At 42.0% G+C, this 25,293-nt stretch overlaps 1 protein-coding gene across 1 annotated transcript; it reads right to left on the reverse strand.

Annotated features, from left to right (window-relative positions):
• Positions 1–1,176: 1,176 nt before the first annotated feature.
• Positions 1,177–2,522, reverse strand: LOC125546285. The gene is made up of 2 exons (XM_048710502.1): positions 1,867–2,522; positions 1,177–1,654 (listed from the first exon to the last, which is right to left on the reverse strand). Exons 1-2 carry the CDS (start codon positions 2,290–2,292, stop codon positions 1,550–1,552), a joined length of 531 nt encoding a protein of 176 aa, XP_048566459.1. The 5' UTR covers positions 2,293–2,522; the 3' UTR covers positions 1,177–1,549.
• Between the last annotated feature and the right edge of the window lie 22,771 nt (positions 2,523–25,293).

Genomic DNA, 25,293 nt, shown 5'->3' on the forward strand with positions numbered 1-25,293 from the left:
CGAATTCGAGCTCGGTACCCGGGGATCCTGTATGCATATTATTACCCCTCTGATTATGAACATGAATATGCTTTGTGAGTAGTTACGTTTGTTCCTGAGGACAAGGGAGAAGTCTTGCTATTAGTAGTCATGTGAATTTGGTATTCGTTTGATATTTTGATAAGATGTATGTTGTCTAGCCTCTAGTGGTGTTATGTGAACGTCGACTACATAACACTTCACCATTATTTGGGCCTAGAGGAAGGCATTGGGAAGTAATAAGTAGATGATGGGTTGCTAGAGTGACAGAAGCTTAAACCCTAGTTTATGCGTTGCTTCGTAAGGGGTTGATTTGGATCCATATGTTTCATGCTATGGTTAGGTTTACCTTAATACTTTTGTTGTAGTTGCGGATGCTTGCAATAGAGGTTAATCATAAGTGGGATGCTTGTTCAAGTAAGAACAGCACCCAAGCACCGGTCCACCCACATATCAAATTATCAAAGTACCGAACGCGAATCATATGAACGTGATAAAAACTAGCTTGACGATATTCCCATGTGTCCTCGGGAGCGCTTTTCCTATTATAAGAGTTTGTTCCGGCTTGTCCTTTGCTACAAAAAGGATTGGGCCATCTTGCTGCAGTTTATTTACTTTTGCTACTTGTTGCTCGTTACAATTTATCTTGTCACAAAACTATCTGTTACCACTTATTTCAGTACTTGCAGAGATTACCTTACTGAAAACCGCTTATCATTTCCTTCTACTCCTCGTTGGGTTCGACACTCTTACTTATCGAAAGGACTACGATAGATCCCCTATACTTGTGGGTCATCATTCATCATGGCATGTCATAGCAGAACTTAAATAAAATACATGACTACCCAATAACATGAATATTGGACTAAGTAAGCAAATTGTAGAAAAATTTGAGAACTTAGCAAGCATCATTTCGTCTATACCTTCTATTAATATTGGAGTTGCTGAGTGAATTCTTTCTATCCACTAAAAAACATTTTGAAGTGACTAGCTGGAACCTAGTACAATTTTATGTACTCGTTCATTACAATATATGCACTGTGAATGCTTACTATCCTGCAAAAGAAAGAAGAAGCAAGGGATAAAGAAGAAATGAGGCACATCAGACAAAAAGGGCAACGGGGAGGGCGCCAACTGGACCAGCCCACTTGCGCGCAGTTTTCAGCGAGAGTTGTTAAGGATTAATTAAATCCTAATAATCAATGCTTAGGTCGGTTGTTTAGTTTAGCAACCGCGACTATGTAATTACCGCCTCTGTACATGGGTATAAATACCCTATTCTTCAGTCAATGCAGTTACTGTTCAATCCATTCGTTCCTCTCTCTCTTTTTCTTCTTTACATGTTATCAGCACTTTGCCCTAACCTGGAGCGAGCGATTACGCCACCCACATCAATCCGTCACCGGCGACGTCCTTGATGCCCGAGAGGCAGCAAGGTTTCTCCGACACGACCGGATGCCCAGCGTTCCTTGACGCATCTCGTTGTCCCTGGCGGCAGCCCACGCCCTCCGGCGCGTGGTGCGAGCACGCCTCACCCTGCAGAGCGGCACGGCGGCGCAGGTCTCCAGACGGCGCGTGGTCGCGTGGCCTCGACCTCCCGCATCAGCCCGAGGCGTTCGCGGCACAGGCGCAGGCGCTGTGAGTCTCTCGATCAGGGAAGAAACCAGATGCAAAGAGAAAGAAAGCACAAAATTCAGAGAAAGGTCAAGAACAGCAGAACGGCAAGGGGATCAGAAGAAAACATACAAGATCCCTGTGACACATCTCGTACAAAACGACAATAATGCAAAGACCAACTCTGCATCATACATCAATCAGGTAATTCAATTCCGATTTCGTTATACTAACCTCTAGTGCATCGTTTTTAATGTCGTCCAAAGCAAACTTCGGCAGCAACCCATGGCCCGGTCGACGTTTACCTCGGCTAGGCTCCTCGCGGAGCGGCGACATCCTTCGGCCCGGCTGCTCCCAGCGCTGCACCCCGAGGCGGCCGTGGACCACGGCCCCGGTGTGGCGGAGGATGCACTCCGGGCCTGCATCTTTTTCGATGAGGCGGCCAGGCGCGTAACGCACAGCGGCGGCAGCGGCCAACGGCCGGTGCCCGGCATGGCAACGCCCGGCAGCAAACACGGTGTCTCGCGGCTCCGCGGCAGCGGCCATCGGCCGGCGTGCGGCAGCGCGGTCCTCAGCCCGGGCAGAGGCAGCCCACGAGGCGCAAAACGCGGCGGCGCAACCATCGGTCTGCCCGCACTGCACAGCGGCAGCAGTTACCATGGCCACGACGCTCGCATGGGATAAGAAATTGGGGATCTTATCTTCTTTGGAATTTATTCAATTCAACCCTGTACTTAGAGATAATCATATCTTGCCCCTGCAGTTTCAGATCCAGTAAGACTTAACTGGGATTTACTAAACCGCATGTTTTAGTACCCAGATTTCTGAAATTGTCATTCAGTCTCTAACACTTGCGGTTGCAGTTTTAAGTCTATAGACTTTGTTTGGTCTGCATTTTAATCTATGTACTTGCTGTAAAGCATATTAAAAAAGTTGTAATGTGTTCAGTCTTCTTGCCTCATGCAATCTCTATAACACGTAACTATGTACAACAACTCTATTTTGGCAATTGAAATATATTTTTCTTGCAAATGTTGATGTAAACTCATACTACAAAATTATAGTATGAGACTATCTTCAAATTTTATTTGTGAACCACAAGGTATTGGTGACATCTACTGCATCATTTGCAGATTATCCATCACTATTGTGAGGTCTACATCTTGTCACTTTAACAAGATGACTACCTTCAAAGTGCTATTCCAAATATTAATATTAGACGTGACTACCTCAAGATATCATAAGGTAATACTGGCATCTACTGCAAATTTTGCAGACTATCCACTATTACTGTAAGGTCTACATCGTGTCACTTCGATAGATGATTACCTTCAAAGTTTAGCATAACATAAGGTAATAGAATTATGAACATCTACTGACAAAAGTCAGACTATGTTTTCTATTACTGCGAGATCTACACCACATCTGGTGACTATCTTCAAAGTGTTATCCTATATAAATTGAGGTCTACACATATGAGTATATAGCATCAGCTATCGTAAAAATTTGCTCCTCTGAAGCAATTGTTGTTGTTCACTAAAAAGAAGATATTTACTCTCATAGTAAAAGGTTTCCATGCATGAACACTACATGCTGAAATAACATATATTTTTCATGAATATTAGTTAATTAAGCCTCACTTTGCTTGAAAAAGTCATAGAATATTACGCAAGTATTGTCATATCCTGGTACTTACCTTCTATTACATAAGTAAAATACATGGCAATGGAGCGTATGTCACTATTTATAATTATGGTGTCGTCCATCCATCAAGATGGATCCCATAATTTATGGTACCGATTGAGTGTCTCAACATTTTCGCAATGTCCACATCACATTGTGGTTATACTTTCATAGTGACTAAACTAATGTTAAACATGCAACGCCTATGTTTCTGGCGGTGACTCTAAAGTTGCAACGCTCATATGAATTTTATGTGTCACCAACTTCACTTAGTTCTCAAACTAAGTACATAATGGATGAATATTTATTCATCTCGAATGTTTCACCTAAGAGAAACATGCTGCCATGAGCACATCGCGAATGATCACCCATTCGTTTTTCAAGACCTCAAGTCTATCGCAGCTCACAATTCTGTCATTTAATCAACTTCAAGTTGAGATCCCATGATCAAATATTTTCATATGTAATCCGGTTGAAAACCCCTTAATACCCTTTACATCCTCATATGATGGTATTATCATTTTTCCATGATGGAGAAACATGGAATTTCTTAAAATCATCAGATTCACCCAACGGGTTCTAACCCATTATTTGTAATTCTTGCTAGTATGAGGACTTCAAAGACAACCGAAGACGGAATTACCTCTTAATAGGGAATAAATCATTTTCAAACGATCACAAAGACAACTCTCAAGTTTGTCAAATGTGTGGTTATACAAACATCGCACCTATGATTACCAAACCCTCAAAGCTATGGTCAAACCACACTGCAAATTTATTGAAAAGGAAAATAAGTTCATTGGATTGTTCTCAAATCTTCATCAGAAGGAGAGAACCAAAATCTAGTGCAATAAAAGGATGGTAAATTCCTTTGCAATGATGATATGTTTGTGTAATGAAATTTTCAATAATACTGGAGACCTCATGTAATCTCTTAATTATCCCAAAATTTTATTAGCCTATACTTGTTGTACTACAAGTAGTGCGATGTTCAATATCTTATTTCTCGGACATGATATTCGATAAATTTTGAATGTATGAATCAAGTAATACTCAATATTGTTGCGTACACAATAATTTTCTAGATCTTAATATATTAAATATTTGGCTTGGTAGCCTTAACCATCCTGGTTTGGCGATGATTAGAAAATTATTGACAATTCTGTTGGTCACAACTTATCAAGTTACAAATTTTCCCAAATCATCAGATTTTATGTGCACCGCATGTGCCATAGGGGAAATAAGTTTTAAGGAACTCTCACCTTAAAATTCTAAGCAAGACACTTATTCTTCCTTGAACACATTCAAAAGATATGTCTGGATTGCTTAACCATTATCTGGGGTAATTTAGATACTTCATGATACTCATATACACATTCATAAAATGTTTTTAAGTGTGTCTCTTATCACACACAAGCATGCATGATCTTACTAAATAAATTACTCAACTTATCAAAGTAGGAGCAAATTCTCCTGAAAACATGATCTATAAACCCATTCGAATGAACAGTGTTGTTGAACTAATTCAATGAGAATTTTTTTGTATTAGGTACTTTATGTGCATACCCAGAATGGTTTAGCTAAATTTCTTATCAAAGAGAGTTAAATGAATTACATGACCACTTTTAAAGAATTGTAAATTTACCAGCCTCTTGCTGGACACATACGGCCTTACACACCGTAAGTATGATCTAACTCATACCAACTGCATATCATACTACTTTCCCCTTGTAGTAACTACGTGGAAATCAACAAAGTATTTCCCATCTGCGATAATTCGGTTACATACCAATATCACCACTCCAGCGTACATCAATGGACACTCACAGAAAATTAGGGATCTTGTGAGGAATAATAATTTATCTGTCAATCAAAATTATTCATAGCCTGTATGCTGATTGCATCAGCAATAAGGATATTTTCCGGCATTAGGGAAGATAAGTACCATAAAGAATGCCGAGAAATAAATTAGAAATGTTATTGACATTCAATCCTTATATCCACGTACTCAAAGAATCTAAACTAGAAGTTTAGAGAATCATATATTTGCAACACATTGCAAATTTGCCACATACATTTACTGATGACAAGGTGTCACTAAATTCTATATTCCTGCAGTAAAGTGTTAGAAAGAGTGGAGGTACCTGATAAACCACTCTTCTCCCAAAATGAGAGCAAGAGGGGGAGAAAATCTGACAACACGAGATATAACTTCTCATATGCTTCCGCGGAAACAGAGGAAATCAAAACCTTAACCAGTAAATGTAATTCAACATCAAGTTGAAAGACACCTCACTGGATGCTCATCATCCAAAGCCTGACATAAATGTGCCCAAATGTTTTGGTGCCGGGACATCGAAACGCCTTGACTCCATTTGTTATAGAAAATCACAAGGGGTTAAAAAGGAATAAATAAATTATCCACAAACTTCAATCATTCCATCAGAATCGTATAAACTAAAGACTACACTTGTCGACATATATTTCTTCTCAAATTGCTAAACCTTTTGGGCCCCGAACCAAAATCCATGGTAGAGTGCCTCTTGCACTCATATTGGTTCACATAAAAGGAAGCAAGTAATGAAGAATAGCACTCGCTCTACAAATGAATAGTATTTACCGCAGTAATACCTACTCCCCATAAGTATCTTCCATATGGAATACTAAAAACTTCTCATTCATAGACAAAGTCAATGAGGTGGTGAGAAAGCGAGGCTTGTAGCAAAAGGGTTCACGCAGAGACCCGACATCGATTATGATGTAACATACCCTCTTGGTATGAGTGGAATTATGTTTCGATACTAAATATCATTGGCAATAATAATAATAATAATAATAATAATAATATCCATGCAGTTGATGGATGAAGTGGCTACATACTCATATGAGTCACTCATTTCGGAAATCTCTATTCAAGTCCCTGAAGGGCTTATACTTCCGAATCCAAAAGCAAATCGTAACAAGTTTTGTGTAAAACTTTATAAGTCACTCTTTGACTTGAAATAGTCGGAAATCATATGGTACTACCGACTAAATGAGTTCCTTCTTCAAAAGGAGTACTCAAAGAATGATGATTGCTTATGTGTTAATAAGGGAATCCCAAATTTGATTTCCTTATATCACTTAGTGTATATCAATGACTTCATCATCAATGTCTATACAAGACCTAAACACACACAAAATCATCTCAAGACGAAAAATTTGGATTAAACCAAATTTAGCTTAAGTTTATAACTTGAGCATTCTCTCAAGAATACATATCAGTCTACATATATCCAAAGCATATATGAGAAGTTCAATGTGGATATATCACACCAACAAAACGTATATGGTCGATATGAGGAATATTAAATTATATCTCAAGTTCACAATAAATCTTGGACAATTCCATCAGGAAAATCAAGATTTGACCATGATATGATATATGATATTGGCTCTTTACTTGATCCCAACAAAGCCATATCAATGACTGAATTTGATGTAATAGCCTTCTTATGGAAGTCATCTAAATAGAATTTAACGGCTACTTCCACTTATCATTCTCATAATTGCTTTATATAAAGGCATTGAAAATATGCTTAGCTTAGCAGAATGATTAACCACACTCAAAACCATGTCGTTGAGATTCATCAGAATAAAGTAACTTGATTTATCAAGATGCTACCACTTGTGTTACTCAATACATACAGATTATATGAAGAACGATATCACAAAGCATATTGCTCGAGATTACTTATCCTGATGAATTATAGAAAAGTGATGAAAAATTTGCAAGTAAAATACTGTGAAAATCCAACAGATTATTCACAATGGCATGATCATGTCAATGAAATTGGTACGAGATATCCTCGAGATTTGCAAAGTTCAGGGGGGGGAGTAATCTCCCAAACTATAACCTGTTAACAATCATCAAATTACATATATTGTACTCTTTTTCCCTTCATGAGTTTTCCCTCATGGTTTCTCATAAAAGGTTTTTAATGAGACAATATTGATACAAGTGTTCACATATGTCATGTCAGTTTCTCCTTATATTTTTCCCATTGGGTTTTAAAGGAGTTTTCAGTGACATATCAGATCGCACTCTTTTCCTTATGAGTTTTCTCTCAAAGTTTCTCATAATGGTTTTTAATGAGGCAATATCTTTTTAACATAATATGCAATACTTTCAAGTTTTCCCCATTGGGGTTTTTAAAGGAAAGTATACAAAGCATATTCATTGTTCTCTAAACTCACCAATGATTTTTCTCCTTCTTCAAAGGTTTTTCTCATATGAGTTATCAAGAGACAATAATCATTATATGTTGCATCATTTTCTCCTTATTATTTTTTTCACTGGGTTTAAAGGAGTTTTAGCAACATATCTACACTATTCTCCTCATATTTTTCCCACGGGGTTTTTGGAGGAGACTTTAAAGATTATACAAGCATTTCTGAAGATGAAGATGATGAGCATTCTCAAGGGCGGCCATATATTAGGAAGGAGTCTATCAAGATGATGTAGATTCATCTAGTGAAGCATAGATTGGGGGGAGTGTTAAGGATTAATTAAATCCTAATAATCAATGCTTAGGTCGGTTGTTTAGTTTAGCAACCGCGACTATGTAATTACCGCCTCTGTACATGGGTATAAATACCCTATTCTTCAGTCAATGCAGTTACTGTTCAATCCATTCGTTCCTCTCTCTCTCTTTTTCTTCTTTACAAGAGTAACCTCTCATCTTGTGCAACACGATACATAGGGGCTCCTGCGTGCGTGGGATGAGGGGTGACCTGGGGCCAGATGACATGGAGCGGTAGGCCAGCGATGCGCCCGAACGGAAAATCCATTGCCTCGAGTAAGGTGGCCATGCATTGCACGAACGCTGTCGTCCAACAGGAAAGTGTGTGATGCAGCCATGCTGGTTGGAGACGGGGTTGATGGAGGAGCCCCGATCGGACTATATCGACGACAACCGGCACAGAACGATCATGCCAAGCCACATAGCCGTAGTAGAGTTCGGTGTAGTCGAGCGGATCTCGGAGAAGAGGCGTGTACTAGTTGCAAAATGGCGGTGGGCGACGCAAACTGATCTTAGATTGAAAAATCCCCCAAAAACATGGATGAATTGTCCGCGAGAAAGGAAAACCCCAGGTAAAGGAAAAATACTCTCTAGGACATACGTTCAGCATGACAAATAAACACCAAGGCGCTAACCAATCTGTGGTTGGATGGTTAGGTGGACAGTGGTATCCCCGGCTCACCAAGGTTCAAGTCCTGGTGCTCGCATTTATCCTGTATTTATTTTAGGATTTCCGGCAACGTGGTTCAGTTGGAGGAGACGTTTCCGTCGACTACGAGGCGTCTACGGTGACTTCGTAAAATCTCAAAATGATATGCTAGCTCAGTATCTCGGAGGTGCTCATAGAGGTTGGGTGTGTGTGCATAATCATAGGGGTGAGTGTATCCGTTCATATATGAGCGCTTGCGTCTGTACTGTGTTAAAGAAAACACAAGGCAAAAACAAAGAAAGAAAGAAAAAGATAGTGGTAGCACTGGAATGCTTACTTGATCATATCTATCTATTACAGTATATAATTAAAACAGAGGTCAAATAAACCATCATGTTCGTCCACATAGACTAAATTATGTTGAGAGTAAGATTTAGATACTAACAACAGTGAGATTTAGATATTAACAACCAAGATTTAAAAGACGTAACATTACATATAAATATTATAACATCCAAATACTTTGACACGTAACGTGTCATGTACTACTAAGAAGAAGAAAAAAAGGCTACCTTTGGTTTGTGTACCAAGATAGTAGTATATGGGAACAGGAAAAAAAGTTCGGCAACCGCAGAATCTATTTCTACAAAAAAGGAAAGAGTCTGGACACCCAAAGGCAGGGTCCTAGGAGAATACGTGTGCTGATTCCTAAAAAATGAATAAATGTGCAGACGCCATCTATGATTTCGGCAAAGTAATCAGTCCGGACTTCTCCATGGGTGTTAAAATAAAACAGTCCAGACTCAGCTTAGTGATCCACGTTTGAGATAACTATCTTTCTGTATGCAGCTTGAAAAGATATAAGTACGTATATAGATATCGAAAACAATGGGGCAAAGAGATTAATGATTGAGATCTAAAGGTTTGAAAGTTACAAACAATGTTGGGGATGTGCCGTTGTAGCTAACTTGTCACATGTAGAGCACAAAATTTAGGCTGTTGAGCACAAATAGGTAGGCAACGGGTAGGTATCATGTGCATCGGTGCTTGTGATGCTACTGGTGCACCGGATGCCCTTAGTGCATTTCAATATGTTTGAAAATTTTAGAAAAAAATTACGACATTGACCCAACATCGACTTGTGTTGTCAAAACATTTCAACTCAAAATTTGAAACATTGCTTGAGATACAAAAATCACAAAATCGACACCGAATAGTACACAATATAATTTGGGCTTTAGATTTGTCTCATTTATCACATTGATGCCAAAATTTTCATTTTTGTATCTTGTGCAATGTTTCAAATTTTGATTTGAATTTTTGCAACAACAAAGACCGTTGTTATGTCAATATCCTACATCCTTTTTCTGATTTTTGGGAACATTTTCTAATGTGCTACAAGGTGCGATGCACTGGTAGCACCACAAACACCGGTGCACTAGATACTTTCCCGGTAGCCAACTGCAACTAAAAAGCAGTCAATCTAATTCAACATACACTAGGTAAACACGTAATTAGGAAGTCCATGTATCATGAAAGTCAAAAAAATAATATTTGCTGTAATTATTGTAAGTACTAGCATAAGCCAGTGTATAATAAAAAACAAATATGTGATTCAGGTCATTCGAAAATACGTAAAATCATACAATAGATGTCGTTCATGTGCTACAAATTTGTCTGTAAATATAGAAACTGTATTTGGATCGGGAACAAGCATATCGTTATAAATAATAAAAATTACAACAATATACTAGAGACCATCTCAAATTCTAAAATAATTGTTTCCCATACACATATGTCCAGCCACATAAATACATGTGAAATAATTCTGTTAATATTGCCCTATGAGGACCTGTGGAATTTAAAACGAAAAGACTGTCCAATTTGATTTCCATATAGTAGCACTAAATATGCAGCAAAGGAGAACCAGTGCTAATGTAGCTTCTCTCTGGATGAGATGCATTAAGAATTTAAACATAATAAGGCACTTAGAATTACAAACATGAGTACATTCGATAGCACGTAAAGTTCTTCATGAACTAGAATGGAAATAACCGTAGGCACGTACAGTTTAAAATAACTCGTGGATTCCACAATAGGTGGCACCGAACGAGAAGTGTTATCTATATACAAGTGATTGCAAGATGGGTAGAGGAAGAGAAAAAAACTTTAAGTATATGCCATCTAGGTTGATTTAATTCTTTGTAGAAAATTATCAAAATATGTGAAAATATGAACACTAAGGGGTGACAAATGTTCCACATAAGGATGTATATTAGCAAGAAATTCTATGGTTTGCATGTCAGGCTTCTGACCATAGATTTTCAATGTCACGCCACAAAGTCAATACAAAAAAAGGTCACAACAATACCAAAAATATTCCACATGATGTAGTCGTGATATGCCATTATCTGTAATTTCAAATTCATATCTAATAGTACACCAACATGTAAATATGAATATAATAAATAAGTACAACACAAGGAAGGTAATACATGAAAAAACTAGCCGCGCAAATGCGCGGGTCACACTACTAGTTTATTAATTATATGCCTTATTTTGGCGAAAAGTTATATGCCTTGTTACAATTTGACAATTACAAACATTATTCAACAACCACCCTTGGGACCAAAACCAAGGTTGTCGTTTACAATGTCAAACACAATTTCTACAGATTGTTGTGCACTCCTCCCTATTATAGATATGCCGCTCTGGGAATGAAACGCCAGACACGCGATGCGCTTACCCGGCCGCGGATTAAAGAAGATGCCTTCATAACTGAGATCAAACTCTGTACCGTCACTGAAGCCGAAAATTACTTGGGGTATAGGGATGTTAGCAGGTGCGTCTGTGAAGTTGAAGCAGCCGCCGAGTATGTAGACATCCTTTGGAATAAGATACTTCTCAAACTCCTGCCGGAACACCCTAGTGAGGTTGCCGTGAACCTCAGGTGGGATGTATGTCAAAGTTGCCCCGGAGTCCACAAATGTTTCTTGCTTCACCGGCATAGCAATAAACTCATTGCCGACGTACATGTATGTTAAATCCACAAAATACAAAGACATGTGAGTCCTATGCCTAAACATTTTGGTGAATGTAATGTCGGAGGTCGACTCGTCCATCCTGCCAAAGGTGAGGAACCCACTCTTCTTACTCCTTGACGATGGAATACAGTATGAAAACCCATTGTGTGTAATATCAACTGATGGGGCATCCGTCTTGTGTATCTGCTGTGCTAGAGACATTGGGCCACGCCCGAGCCCAATAAGTCCGTCCACGTCACCAAAATATCCCACATCACTAGTAGCACATCCAAACAGAAAATGTTTGACTGACACAAAGTATGTCAGGTTTAATTCGTCCGTAAAGACTATACCTTGTGTGCTTGATGCGTCCATGTAGTGGGTGGAGAAGAAACAATGATCATTGCCGCCAACTTTGCACCTTCCTCCCGCCTTTAAACAGTTTGAAGATCCGCAGAAGACTAGCTTGGAGGTGAAAGAATCTGCAGGGGCGTACGATGCTCCTTGGTAGCTCTCCGTGGAATTAATTCTTGTCATGTTGCAACGGATCCAGCTGAAGTCGCTGCCCGTGTCAAATACCACCTTCTGAAGTACATCTGGATATCCAAACCCAAGCCAAGCTGTGAACATATCCAGATCACTTGTCCGGTCACGAGCTGTGATATTCAAATACTCTGAGGGGTAGAAGATGGGCGTCCCTAACAGCACACTCATCCGGGCTAGGTCATGGGTAAGGTACTCCATGGGATTCACCTCCTTGGGTTTGCCTGTGCGAATAAGTGGGATCTTCTTATTGGTATGTGCCAATGAACCTGCCAATTTGCAATTTAAATATATCCTTAATTATGCAGCGAATCTGTTATATAGTTAAAAGGATAGGAGATGAAAGGTAGAGGTTCATCAATCAAAAGGATATCTATGAGCATGTACATTTTACAAAAATGGTAGACCTGCCAAAAGTTTTCCTACAAGATTAGTCTACATACATTGATTTTATGTCTAACTTTGACCATTAATTTTACCAACAAAAAATGAGTTATATGCCACAAGAATATACTAAAACAAATACAAGGTACAACCCCCTAAAGAAGAACATATATATCTATGTACCAGAAATGAAAACGGCATGTATATTAGGATGTACAATTTTAATTGATTAGTCTACCCATATCACAGCCACAATATTATGATGCTCCCATACTGTTCCTAACTTAGTATAACAGTTGTGATCCTATAGAATGGTGACTATTTTTCTGGCACCATTGATGCAAGGTGAGTAGTGTCAAAAAGGAGGAGCTACCTGCTTCTGGCGGTGAAGGAGTCCGGTCCACATCTGGAGAACAGATTGCCGAACGTGACTTTGAAGCCGCAGCAATCAGCAACAACGCTGAAACAATGGTAGTATATAAAACCACTTGTGGTCCGGTCTGAGCAAAGTTAAATTATAAATAAAATTTTGACATGAAAAACGAAGTGGTCTTGTATAAGGGAATGGAGGGAGTATATAAAATAGGAAGCAACTTAATTAATGATGAGGTTTGTTTTCACACATGCTTAGCAACAACACTTGCGACCAGTAGGACAACCAAATAAGGATGTGTTTTCTGAATGGAACATGAAGAGAGATTCCTGGGGTTGTTGTGATTCATATGAGTGAGCAACGTTGACACCTAATACTAGATATTTTATAGGAAACTGTTAAAATCATAAAATGCCTGTATATTTTTCAGGAAACAGTAGGTCTCTACAGTATATTGAAAAACAAGTGGTGTATGAAATTTACAAGAGCTATAGCTACTCCTGGACTGTCACAAGAATATACTAAAGTAAATACAAAGTACAACCCACTAAAGAAGAAGAACATAAAGCGGCATGTATATTAGGATGTACAATTTTAATTGGTTAGTTGAATATGTCATGCTTACTAAGAAAGGGTCTACCCATATCACAGCCACAATATTATGATGCTCCCATACTGTTCCTAACTTAGTTTAACAGTTGTGATCCTATAGAATGGTGACAATTTTTCTGGCATCATTGATGCAAGGTGAGCAGTCTGCACAAAGGAGGAGGTACCTGCTTCTGGCGGTGAAGGAGTCCCGCCCTCATCTGGATAACTGATTGCCGAACGTGACTTTGAAGCCGCAGCAATCAGCAACAACGCCACAACGATGGTAGTTAAGAAGAACTTCATTTGTACGTAAGTGGATATCAAATCTCAATTCTCAAATCACTTGTGTTCTTTTTATACAAGCATTAGAATGGTCCGGTCTGAGCAAATAAGTGAAGTTTGTTATGGGCATGCGGTGATCTTTACGTGGTATGGACGCACCCGCAAGCAGTTGCAACCATAGTTGAGGCAAGGCATCTTTGCATGATATGTGTTGGTAAGACTGTTCGTACATTTGCGTGAATCGGACGTATTCAGACTGTTGGTCAGACTATTGTACTCCCTTTAATGGCGTACAAGTGTGGGTCTCCCATGTCAGGTTCTGTGAGACAAAATTAGTGAAAAACGTGCGCATGGGATTCAATCCTGATACAATACATTAGATTACCCACAATGGAAGTAATATATATAGGTGTTAACATCACACATATTTAGACAAAATAGATGATGTGATAAGTAATTAATGAAGAAAGAGAGTGATGTGATAGGATAGCTAGTTACTAGTAGTATGAATAACATCACACATACCAAGACAAGATGAGTATACAACTTAATAAATTAAGTGTTGTATGACATCACACATATGTTACTCTCCATTGTGAAGGTAGTAATATAGACTAGTAACATATGCATGGAGAACGGCCATAGAGTGGACGGGCTCGCGCGCTCCTGTTATCTGAACGGGCAATACAAGTCACGGGATGTGTGCCACTGACAATACCGACAGCCTGAAGAGAAATACAAAGCTGCAGAGACAACTGACGGCGGCTGGCCGGGGCATGTGTTATCGGAGGTGCGCGAGTGGTACAAGATTTTGCCGTCCCCCCGGGACCGTCTACTTTCACGGCGATTAATCGCTCGCAGGTAGGGGGGGAAGTTTTGAAGTGGGGCCATGCATGCGTTCGAGGCAGGGAGCAAGAGTGCGTAATTAACCTCGAATACCTTTCCGTGGGCGCCGGCAGAGCTTTGCTATGGATGTGATTCTGGAGGAGACGGATGGGTTCGAGTTCCTTTCAGATCCAGTCGATGGGTAAGTTGCTTGGCCTCGAGAGATGGTTTTGGATCTGATTCTGAGTTTCTTCTAGTGTGGATGTTAGATGTGCTTCTGATTCTTGCGCAGATTTCCAGTGCTGACTTCGGGTGTGGAGAATGAACTGCTTGACAAGGAGGCTTCCAATGATGTGCCGGATCTGCCGGATCACGCCGCTGGTTGCACCGGTGACAGTGATGTGAGCGCCGCGGTAGTCGCGAGGCATATGGACCTGACCGGCGATAGTACTTCCTAGAATGCCTTGTTAGGAAATATAAACCACGAGTGTGTCGTGGCGTGTGTGCCAGGGTCAGTCGCGTGCGTGCGCAGTGGAGATACGTCCAACAGCTACAAAATCAGCCGCATCGTAGTTTGTTAGCGGGATGCACGAGCGATGGATAAGGACGTGCATGTAGTGGTTTTGTTAGGGCATGTACATCAGTTTAGACGCCTGTTGTCTGCAATGATCCTCCATGTCACCTGTAGACAACGGTAAAGACACCTCGTACAATAGACCGTCCTTTCTTACTATCTGTAACATCCTAAAATTAGTAAATATGTTAATTAGTCTACGAAATTAAATCCCATCCAACTCCGGCCAACCCCACCGCTCCTACTCTTTACAAAAGGGCACTAGTAGAAAACAGGACTTTGGTCCAGGCCGGGTCAGCCCATTAGTCCCGGTTCAGTCTAGAACCGAGACCAATGTGGGCATTGGTCCCCGTTCGTGAGCCCAGGGGGCCGGCCAGGCCACGTGGGCCATTGGTCCCGGTTCATCTGAACCTTTTGGTCCCGATTGGTGGGATGAACCGGGACCTGGGCCTCGTTCCTGGCCCACCACCATTGGTGCCGGTTGGTGGCTTGAACCGGGACCAAAGACTCCCCTTTAGTCCCGGATCTTGTCACCAACGGGACCAATGAGGTGCCTATATATACCCCCTCGCGCAAGAGCAGAGCACAGTGCTCTGTTTTTTCTGGCCGAGGGGAAGAGGGCTTTGTGGTGCTCTAGCTCACCTCCTATGCACATGAGGTGTTCGATGGAATGCCCGAGCCACACTACTTAAGCTTTCTCCTCTCGAAGCTCGATCTCCAAACTCCATTTTCCTCGAGATTTGTCTAGATTTAGCGGTCCGTCACGCCCCGTCCCCGTCTTCACCACCGTCGATCGCCCGCGCCGATCTCATCACCGACACCACCGTGGTGAGCCTCTTGTTCTTATCTTCTTTCTGAAAGGAAAAATATTCTTACTTGTATGTTTAGATAGATACTTGTATCATTTTCTTACATTTATTATTGCATCTTATATAGTGCGATGGTTTTGGTATCCGCCCCCGTCGGCCCTCGTCCTGTCTATGATTCGGATGTGGTATGTATATTATCTTTATAACTATTGGTTCATTTATTGTTTATGAAAATTATGCCGACCAACGTGACATAGATTTTATTTATCTAGGATGTATGTGAATCGGAAATGCCAACCGACCCTATTGTCGAGAGGTTAAATTTAGTTGAAGAAGAAAACAATTTGTTGAAGGAAAAAATAAAAAAAATTGAGGAGGAGAAGATGATATTGGAGTTGCATGTTGCGGATGTCGTCGATGGTCACAAGATCAAGATGGATGCAATGCACTTGAAGATTAGAAAGATTAGAAAATATGCCATTCATACAGGCTTGGTATCATTATGCCGTTGGATCAATTGTTACCTTGGTTGCGATTATGATCGCATTTGTTTTCGCACTGAAATGTTTTACATAGTTTCAATGTATGGTTTAATTAATTAGATGCTCTGGAGAGCTATATGTTGTTAGATGAGAACTATGTATGCACTTTGGTTTTAATGTGATGATGAACTTCTATTAATTTGGACACTTAATTATATATAATGCACGCAGATGAACCGGCAATGGTTGTACGGTGACAGACACACCCGCGAGTACATTAAGGGCGTGCATGAGTTTCTCGATGCGGCTGAGGCAAACAAGCAGAATGGTTTTATGTGTTGTCCATGCACTGAATGTGGGAATACGAGGTCTCACTCTAACCGGAAAATCCTTCACTCCCACCTGCTTTACAAGGGTTTCATGCCACACTATAATGTTTGGACGAGGCACGGAGAAATAGGGGTTATGATGGAAGACGGCGAAGAAGAAGACTACGATGACAACTATGTGCCCCCTGAATACGGTGATGCTGCAACGGGGGGAGCTGGTGAAGATCAATAGGAACCAGACGATGTGCCCAATGATGCTGCAACGGGTGAAGCTGCTGAAGATCAAGAGGAACCAGACGATGTGCCCGATGATGATGATCTCCGCCGGGTCATTGTCGATGCAAGGACGCAATGCATTAGTCAAAAGGAGAAGCTGAAGTTCGATTGCATGTTAGAGGATCACAAAAAAGGGTTATACCCCAGTTGCGAAGATGGCAACACAAAGCTCGGTACCGTACTAGAATTGCTGCAGTGGAAGGCAGAGAATGTTGTGGCTGACAAAGGATTTGAGAAGCTACTGAAAATATTGAATAAGAAGCTTCCAAAGGATAACGAATTGCCCGATAGTACATACACAGCAAAGAAGGTCATATGCCCTCTAGGATTGGAGGTGGAGAAGATACATGCATGCCCTAATGACTGCATCCTCTACCGCGGTGCATACAAGGATCTGAACGCATGCCCGGTATGCGGTGCATTGCGGTATAAGATCAGACGAGATGACCCTGGTGATGTTGACGGCGAGCCCCCCAGGAAGAGGGTTCCTGCGAAGGTGATGTGGTATGCTCCTATAATACCACGGTTGAAACGTCTGTTCAAAAACAAAGAGCATGCCAAGTTTATGCGATGGCAAAGTGAGAACCGAAAGAAAGATGGGAAGTTGAGAGCACCAGCTGACGGGTCGCAGTGGAGAAAAATCGAGAGAAAGTACTGGGATGAGTTTGCAAAGGACCCAAGGAATGTATGGTTTGCTTTAAGCGCGGATGGCATTAATCCTTTCGGGGAGCACCTGGCCCGTGACTCTATGTATGTATAACCTTCCTCCTTGGATGTGCATGAAGCGGAAGTTCATTATGATGCCAGTTCTCATCCAAGGCCCTAAGCAACCCGGCAACGAAATTGATGTGTACCTAAGGCCATTAGTTGAAGAACTTTTATAGCTGTGGAATGAAAATGGTGTATGTACGTGGGATGAGCACAGACAGGAGGAATTTAACCTTAAGGCGTTGTTGTTCGTGACCATCAACGATTGGCCCGCTCTCAGTAACCTTTCAGGACAGACAAACAAAGGATACCACGCATGCACGCACTGTTTAGATGACACTGAAAGTATATACCTGGACAAATGCAGGAAGAATGTGTACCTGGGCCATTGTCGATTTCTTCCAACCAACCATCAATGTCGAAAGAAAGGCAAGCATTTCAAAGGCGAGGCAGATCACCGGAAGAAACCCGCCATGCGCACCGGTGATCACGTGCTTGCTATGGTCAATGATTTACACTACGTAATCTTTGGAAAGGGTCCCGGTGGACTAGCTGTTCCGAATGACGCTGAGGGCACGCACCCATGTGGAAGAAGAAATCTATATTTTGGGACCTACCCTACTGGAAAGACCTAGAGGTCCGCTCCTCAATCGACGTGATGCACGTGACGAAGAACCTTTGCGTGAACCTGCTAGGCTTCTTGGGCGTGTATGGAAAGACAAAAGATACACCCGAGGCACGGGAGGACCTGCAACGTTTGCACGAAAAAGACGGCATGCCTCCGAAGCAGTATAAAGGTCCTGCCAGCTACGCTCTTACGAAAGAAGAGAAAGAAATCTTCTTTGAATGCCTGCTCAGTATGAAGGTCACGACTGGCTTCTCGTCGAATATAAAGGGAATAATAAATATGCTAGAGAAAAAGTTTCAGAACCCAAAGTCTCATGACTGCCACGTGATTATGACGCAACTGCTTCCGGTTGCATTGAGGGGGCTTCTACCGGAAAACGTTCGATTAGCCATTGTGAAGCTATGTGCATTCCTCAATGCAATCTCTCAGAAGGTGATCGATCCAGAAATCATACCAAGGCTAAGGAGTGATGTGGCGCAATGTCTTTTCAGTTTTGAGCTGGTGTTCCCACCATCCTTCTTCAATATCATGACGCACGTCCTAGTTCATCTAGTTGACGAGATTGTCATCCTGGGGCCCGTATTTCTACACAATATGTTCCCCTTTGAGAGGTTCATGGGAGTCCTAAAGAAATATGTCCGTAATCGCGCTAGGCCAGAAGGAAGCATCTCCATGGGCCATCAAACAGAGGATGTTATCGGGTTTTGTGTTGACTTCATTCCTGGCCTTAAGAAGATAGGTCTCCCTAAATCGCGGTATGAGGGGAGACTGACTGGAAAAGGCACTCTTGGTCTCAAGCACACTACACAGTTCTATAGAACTCTACCTTGGTGACCCCGTATGTCGATGAACACAAGAACAGTCTGCGCTCCAAACACCCGGAGCAGTGCGATGACTGGATTACATGTGAACACATCAGGACTTTCAGCAGTTGGTTGGAAACACGTCTTAGAGGTGACAACACTGTTTGTGATGAGTTGTACTTGTTGTCCAGGGGACCATCTTTGACTGTATTGACATACAAAGGATACGAGATAAATGGGAATACATTTTACACGATCGCCCAAGATCAAAAGAGCACCAACCAAAACAGCGTTGTCCGCTTTGATGCAGCAACCGAGAGCGGAAAGGATACATGTTATGGTTACATAGTGGACATATGGGAACTTGACTACGGACCTGATTTTAAGGTCCCTTTGTTTAAGTGCAAATGGGTCAATCTGTTAGGCGGCGGGGTACAGGTAGACCCACAGTACGGAATGACAACAGTGGATCTGAAAAATCTTGGGTACACTGACGAACCGTTCGTCCTAGCCAATGATGTGGCACATGTTATCTATGTGAAGGACATGTCTACCAAACCGAGAAAAAGAAAAGATAAGGAAGCGAATACATCATACGATGAGCCAAAGCGCCACATAGTTCTTTCAGGAAAAAGGGACATCCTGGGAGTGGACGGCAAGACAGACATGTCTGAAGATTATGAAAAGTTTCATGAAATTCCTCCCTTCAATGTCAAGGCTGACCCAAGCATCCTGATAAACAATAAAGATTATCCATGGTTACGGCGCAATAAGCAAATGACACAAGCGAAGAAAAAGTGAAGACTTTCTCCCGCAACTATTATGATGATACCATGCCAAATTTGTAACAGACAAGTATGCTATGCCAACTTTTTCAGAGTTCATTTGAAAACTATGAATTTAGGTCGAATTTTCTCTATAGGTGCATCTATGTTCAAATTTTAACTATTCAAATTTGAAAACTAATGGCACTAACAGAAAGTTTATATTTTTTCTAAAACTAATGGCACTAACAGAAAGTTTATAATTTTGCTGACCTAAAAGCAAAAAGAATTAAAAAATAAAGCAAAAAACAAAAGAAAATAAATAATACAGAAAACAAAACAAAAAAACTGGAAAAAAATAAAAATAGCAACAATAAGTATTTTGTTGTAAGTAGAAACAAAATAAAATAAATAAAGCAACAAAGAAAACAAAAAAACTAAAAAAGTGTTTTCAAATTTGAAAACTAATGGCACTAACAGAAAGTTTATAATTTTTCTAAAACTAAAAGCAAAAAGAATTAAAAAATAAAGCAAAAAACAAAAGGAAAAAAATAATGCAGAAAACAAAACAAAAAAACTGGAAAAAAATAGGGCTCACCCCTATAATATTTGATACGACTAACTAAAATTACCAAATTGAGTATAATGATAAAACACAGTAATATTAAATAGCAGGAAAAAGATTGACTCAAAAATCAATTTTTATAGTAAAGTTATTCATAAACTAGTGATTCACACAAATTTTAAAAAAATCAAATTTAAACTATTCAAATTTTAAAACTAATGGCACTAACAGATGAAGACATGGTTTTGTTGAATCCTTTGACACTACGCAACCTCCCGACCCCTCGGCGATCCTCTCGAACATGAGAGGAAGAAGAGGATCGCCGAGGGGTCGAGGGTTCCAGGGTCGTCGAGGGTTCGAGGGGTCGAGGATCGCCGAGGGGTCGAGAGAGGTTTCCTAGTGTCAAAGTATTGAAGAAATCCATGGCTTCATCATTAGCTGGAAGTAACCAGGGCATGATGAAGTCCTCCAAAATTATTTTGGAATGGTGTCCCAGATAGGATAATTTGCCTTTTTGTATGAATTTCAGCAAAGGCCTTCCAAATAACGATATTTGGAAGGTTCTTGCTGAACTTTGTATCAAAAAGCGAATTATCCTATCTAGGACTCCGTTCCAAAATAACTTTGGAGAGCTTCGTACCATCATGCACATGTTACTTTCGCCTAATGATGAAGACGTGGTTTTGTTGAATCCTTTGACACTACGCAACCTCCCGACCCCTCGGCGATCCTCTCGAACATGAGAGGAAGAAGAGGATCGCCGAGGGGTCGAGGGTTCCAGGGTCGTCGAGGGTTCGAGGGGTCGAGGATCGCCGAGGGGTCGAGAGAGGTTTCCTAGTGTCAAAGTATTGAAGAAATCCATGGCTTCATCATTAGCCAGAAGTAACCAGGGCATGACGAAGTCCTCCAAAATTATTTTGGAATGGTGTCCCGGATAGGATAATTTGCCTTCTTGTATGAATTTCAGCAAAGGCCTTCCAAATAACGATATTTGGAAGGTTCTTGCTGAACTTTGTACCAAAAAGCGAATTATCCTATCTAGGACTCCGTTCCAAAATAACTTTGGAGAGCTTCGTACCATCATGCACATGTTACTTTCGCCTAATGATGAAGACATGGTTTTGTTGAATCCTTTGACACTAGGCAACCTCCCGACCCCTCGGCGATGCTCTCGAACATGAGAGGAAGAAGAGGATAAAAAAAGAAGAGGAAGAAGAAAAAAAAAGAGAAGAAAGAATAGAGGAGTTCTTCTCCTCTATTCTTTGTTCTCCTCTTTTTTTTTCTTCTTCCTCTTTTTTTATCAGGAACGAGGGTCGTCAAGGGACATAGATGTAGTGTCGTCGTTGTCGATATATACCCCCTCCCGATAGCTTGCTATGATTAGGTAGCTAGTTCTACGTTTGGCACTAATATATCCATCTGTCATGTTTGAATAATAATTGCCATGTTGTAAATATTTGTAGAAACTATGGACACCGCCCTAGACGAAGCAAAAGAAGCGTGGTTGAGGGACATAATCGCAGAAGGGAGTGATGCCGTCTCGTTGTTTCTCAACGAAACCGATGGTCTGGAAGGAGAGGGTGAACAAGCTGGCTACGGTGACCTAATGCCGGTGCAAGAAGAAGAACATGAGGACGGCTCCGGTGACCCAATGCCGGTGCAAGAAGGAGACCGTGATGACGGCTCCGGTGACCGAACCGAGTCCGGCCAGGTATATATATTAGTTAAGCCTGTGCTGACTAGCTGATTGATGCATTCATTGTTTTGGTATGTACACATATTAATTAAGTCTTTGTTCTTTTTTCTAGCCCTCCGGATCGAGCACAACCTCGGTAAAGAGACGAAGCCCGAAGAAAAAATTGAGCTCGGATGAAAAGTTTGAGATCATAGCAATCGCGCCCGACGGCCAACCGATTGAACCCCTCCGGACAAAGAGCGCATTTGTTGCTCATTGCGGGGTTCTGGTTATGGACAAGATCCCGATAAGCATCCAGCAATGGTTTAAGACGGCTACAGAAGACCCTGAGGTGTCTTATGTCAATGATATGCAGAAAAATGATCTTTGGACTGAGCTGAAGTCAAATTTGACCCTACCACCAGAGGATAATCCAGAGAACCCAGTTAAAGAGAAATTAATCAAGTCTTTTGCTCTTAAGAGGATGGCAGAACTATTCAGGAGGTGGAAGAAAGAGCTGAATAAGTTTGTCGAATATAATGAGACACCAGAATTCAAGGGCAGATATGAGAAGATCGGAGATCACTGGCCCTCATTTGTGGCCCACAAGACATCGGAAAAGAGTAAGGAGATGTCGGCGACAAACAAGCAAAATGCTGTGAAGAAGATGCTTCACCATCGCACGGGGTCAGGTGGCTACCTCGTAGCCCGGCCTAAGTGGGCCAAGACTGAGAATGATCTGGTTGATAAAGGGATCGAACCAGAGACAATTAGCTGGCCAGACCGTTGCCGGACTTGGTTCTTCGGGGCTGGCAGAACCTTGGACCCTGTAACAGGGAAGTGCATTTGGACGAACGATCAAATGGACATACCAGTCAGGAAGCTTAAGCAGTATATCGAAGCAGCGCAGCAAGGGAGGTTCTTTCCAGACAGAGAGAACGACGAGCTCACAATGGCCCTCGGGAATCCTGAGCACCCTGGACGGACACGAGGCACGCTAGGCTCCATTCCGTGGAAGGTTGGGTTTCCAGACGCAGGCGGTTACAAATCCCATGAGAGGAGGAAAAAAGTGCAGCAGACCCAAATGCAGGCGTTGCAAGCAAGGGTAGACGCGATAGAGGAACAAGAAGCAAATCGCAGCAAACGTACTGCCGAAGCCTCCCCCGAAGCTACCCCGCCATCTCAGCGCAGAAGCAGCGTAGCTTCCACCGAGCTGCTTCAGCCGGAGCATGCCTTGATGGCTCCTGCCAGCTATCCCGTGGATGCTATCACGGAGTCTCAAAATTGCCACCTTATGACGCAATGGATGAATTTGATGGTCAAGGCAGCTGTTGTCTCTGTTTATCCTACTGAACCCGGCGCAACTTTTCACTGCTGGCCAATTCCAGAAGGATATGCTAGGGTGATGGTTGATGAAATAACGGAGGGATTTGAGGACCTCCAGCTTGACCACCCTACCGGTGAAGGGGAGACTCGGCTGGGGTCTGCTCTGAAGACTCCATGCCTATGGCGGAAGGAGCTCATCAACCTTCCGAACTGGACGCCTCCGCCTCCTCCTCCTCCTCCGGCGCGTCACGGCACTCTGCCTCCTCCTCCGGCGAGTGACAATCAGGGCCCTCGGCCGGCTCCTTCTCTGGCGCGTGGCGGCACTCCGCCTCCTTCTCCGCCTGCGCCGACGCGCCCGAGCAGCCAGCCTCTTCCTTCTCTGCCTCGTCAGCAAGGGCGGAAGAGACGTGCCGCCGCTCCAGCTGCTCCGGCGCGTCGTAGTCCTTCTCCTCCGCCTCGTAAGCAAGTAAAGAAGACAACCGCTCCGTCTGCTCAGTCGGCATCTAGCAGTACAACCAGAGGCGGGAGGACATACAGATTAGGTCCTTCTCTGAAGACTCCAGAGAAGTTACCATATGAGAGGACCCCGGAGGAGAACGCCGAGATCGCGCGAACCGAAGTGGATGACTGGTTTCAAGGGTTGAGAGCAAAGAGACATCCACCTCTGGAGGAGAAGGTAGATCTGGTGAAAGTGAAGCGCACTCTGGCTGCCCTGGCAAAACCACCCAAGTCTCCGCCGAAAGGCAACTATGAGCGCATTATTGCAAAGACATGGGCCGAAGCGGAGCGGTCGGGAAGTACAGTCAGTGATCAAAGGCTGAAAGAACGACGAGCAGCTGGGAAACAAATTGCCTAGCTCGGCGAACAAGAGAAGCAATCGTGCCCCCCCCCCCTCAAGGTGCCTAGCGACATCGTCGATCCGAGGATGGTGCCCGGTTATGGCAATGTTGACGATTACCTGCCCGACGATGTACATTGTGATACCATGGAGGTGCAGATACAAAGATACGAGTACAGGAAGCCTCTCGTCAAAGATGAAAAATCTTTAACAACGATGATGCGAAGATTACATGATTGGTACTTGAAAATCTGCAGAGATTCTGGGGGGAGGAGTACTTTGTATGCGAGAGTTAAACCGGAGCATGACCTCGTTGGAATTGAACTGTTGCCTATTCCATTTGAGGAGTTCTATCAGTTTTTCAATCAATTGGCCCTCGATAAAACAACGATCACCTGCTACTGTCTGTAAGTACTACTACTTCTGTCATTAAGTCTCTCTATATAGCTCATCTCTTTCATTGCATGTATTTATAATTATCCTCACTATATTATGCAGAATGAAGATCGCCGAATTGAAGAAAAGACAAATCGGTGATATTGGGTTCATTAACACATATCTCATAGATGCAACTGAGGTTCAACATCGTCCCGGAGATACCGAGGCCAACTTGCTACGATCATTCAAAAAAAATGAAAACAAAGATATAATACTCTTTCCTTACAACTTCAAGTGAGTGTTACTGTCTTGTGCATATTCGGTTTTCCTTATATATTAGTCCAGGTTATAGTAATGTAATTGATGAGTTATGCATGCGTGTGCAGTTTCCACTATATTCTCCTAGAGATTAGGCTTGAGCAGGGAGTAGTAACCGTCTTGGACTCTAAACGAAAAGATCCCCAGGAGTATGCGGACATGACTGAAATCCTCAAGAAGTAAGTTAAATCGATCATTATCCACCATATCAGCAACTTTGTTCATTTCCTCATATCAAGTTATTGTTTTCTTTGTCCGGCAGGGTTTGGAGAA

Source organism: Triticum urartu, chromosome 3, assembly GCF_003073215.2.
Source record: "Triticum urartu cultivar G1812 chromosome 3, Tu2.1, whole genome shotgun sequence".
In the NCBI taxonomy this organism is placed as follows: Eukaryota; Viridiplantae; Streptophyta; class Magnoliopsida; order Poales; family Poaceae; genus Triticum; species Triticum urartu.

Bases quoted from the DNA above. Each gene is read 5' to 3' on its own strand.
- LOC125546285 (XM_048710502.1), bottom strand. From the start codon at position 2,292: ATGGTAACTGCTGCCGCTGTGCAGTGCGGGCAGACCGATGGTTGCGCC. The intron at 1,655-1,866 runs GTTAGTATAACG...AGAGACTCACAG, and splicing joins TTAAAAACGATGCACTAGAG to CGCCTGCGCCTGTGCCGCGA.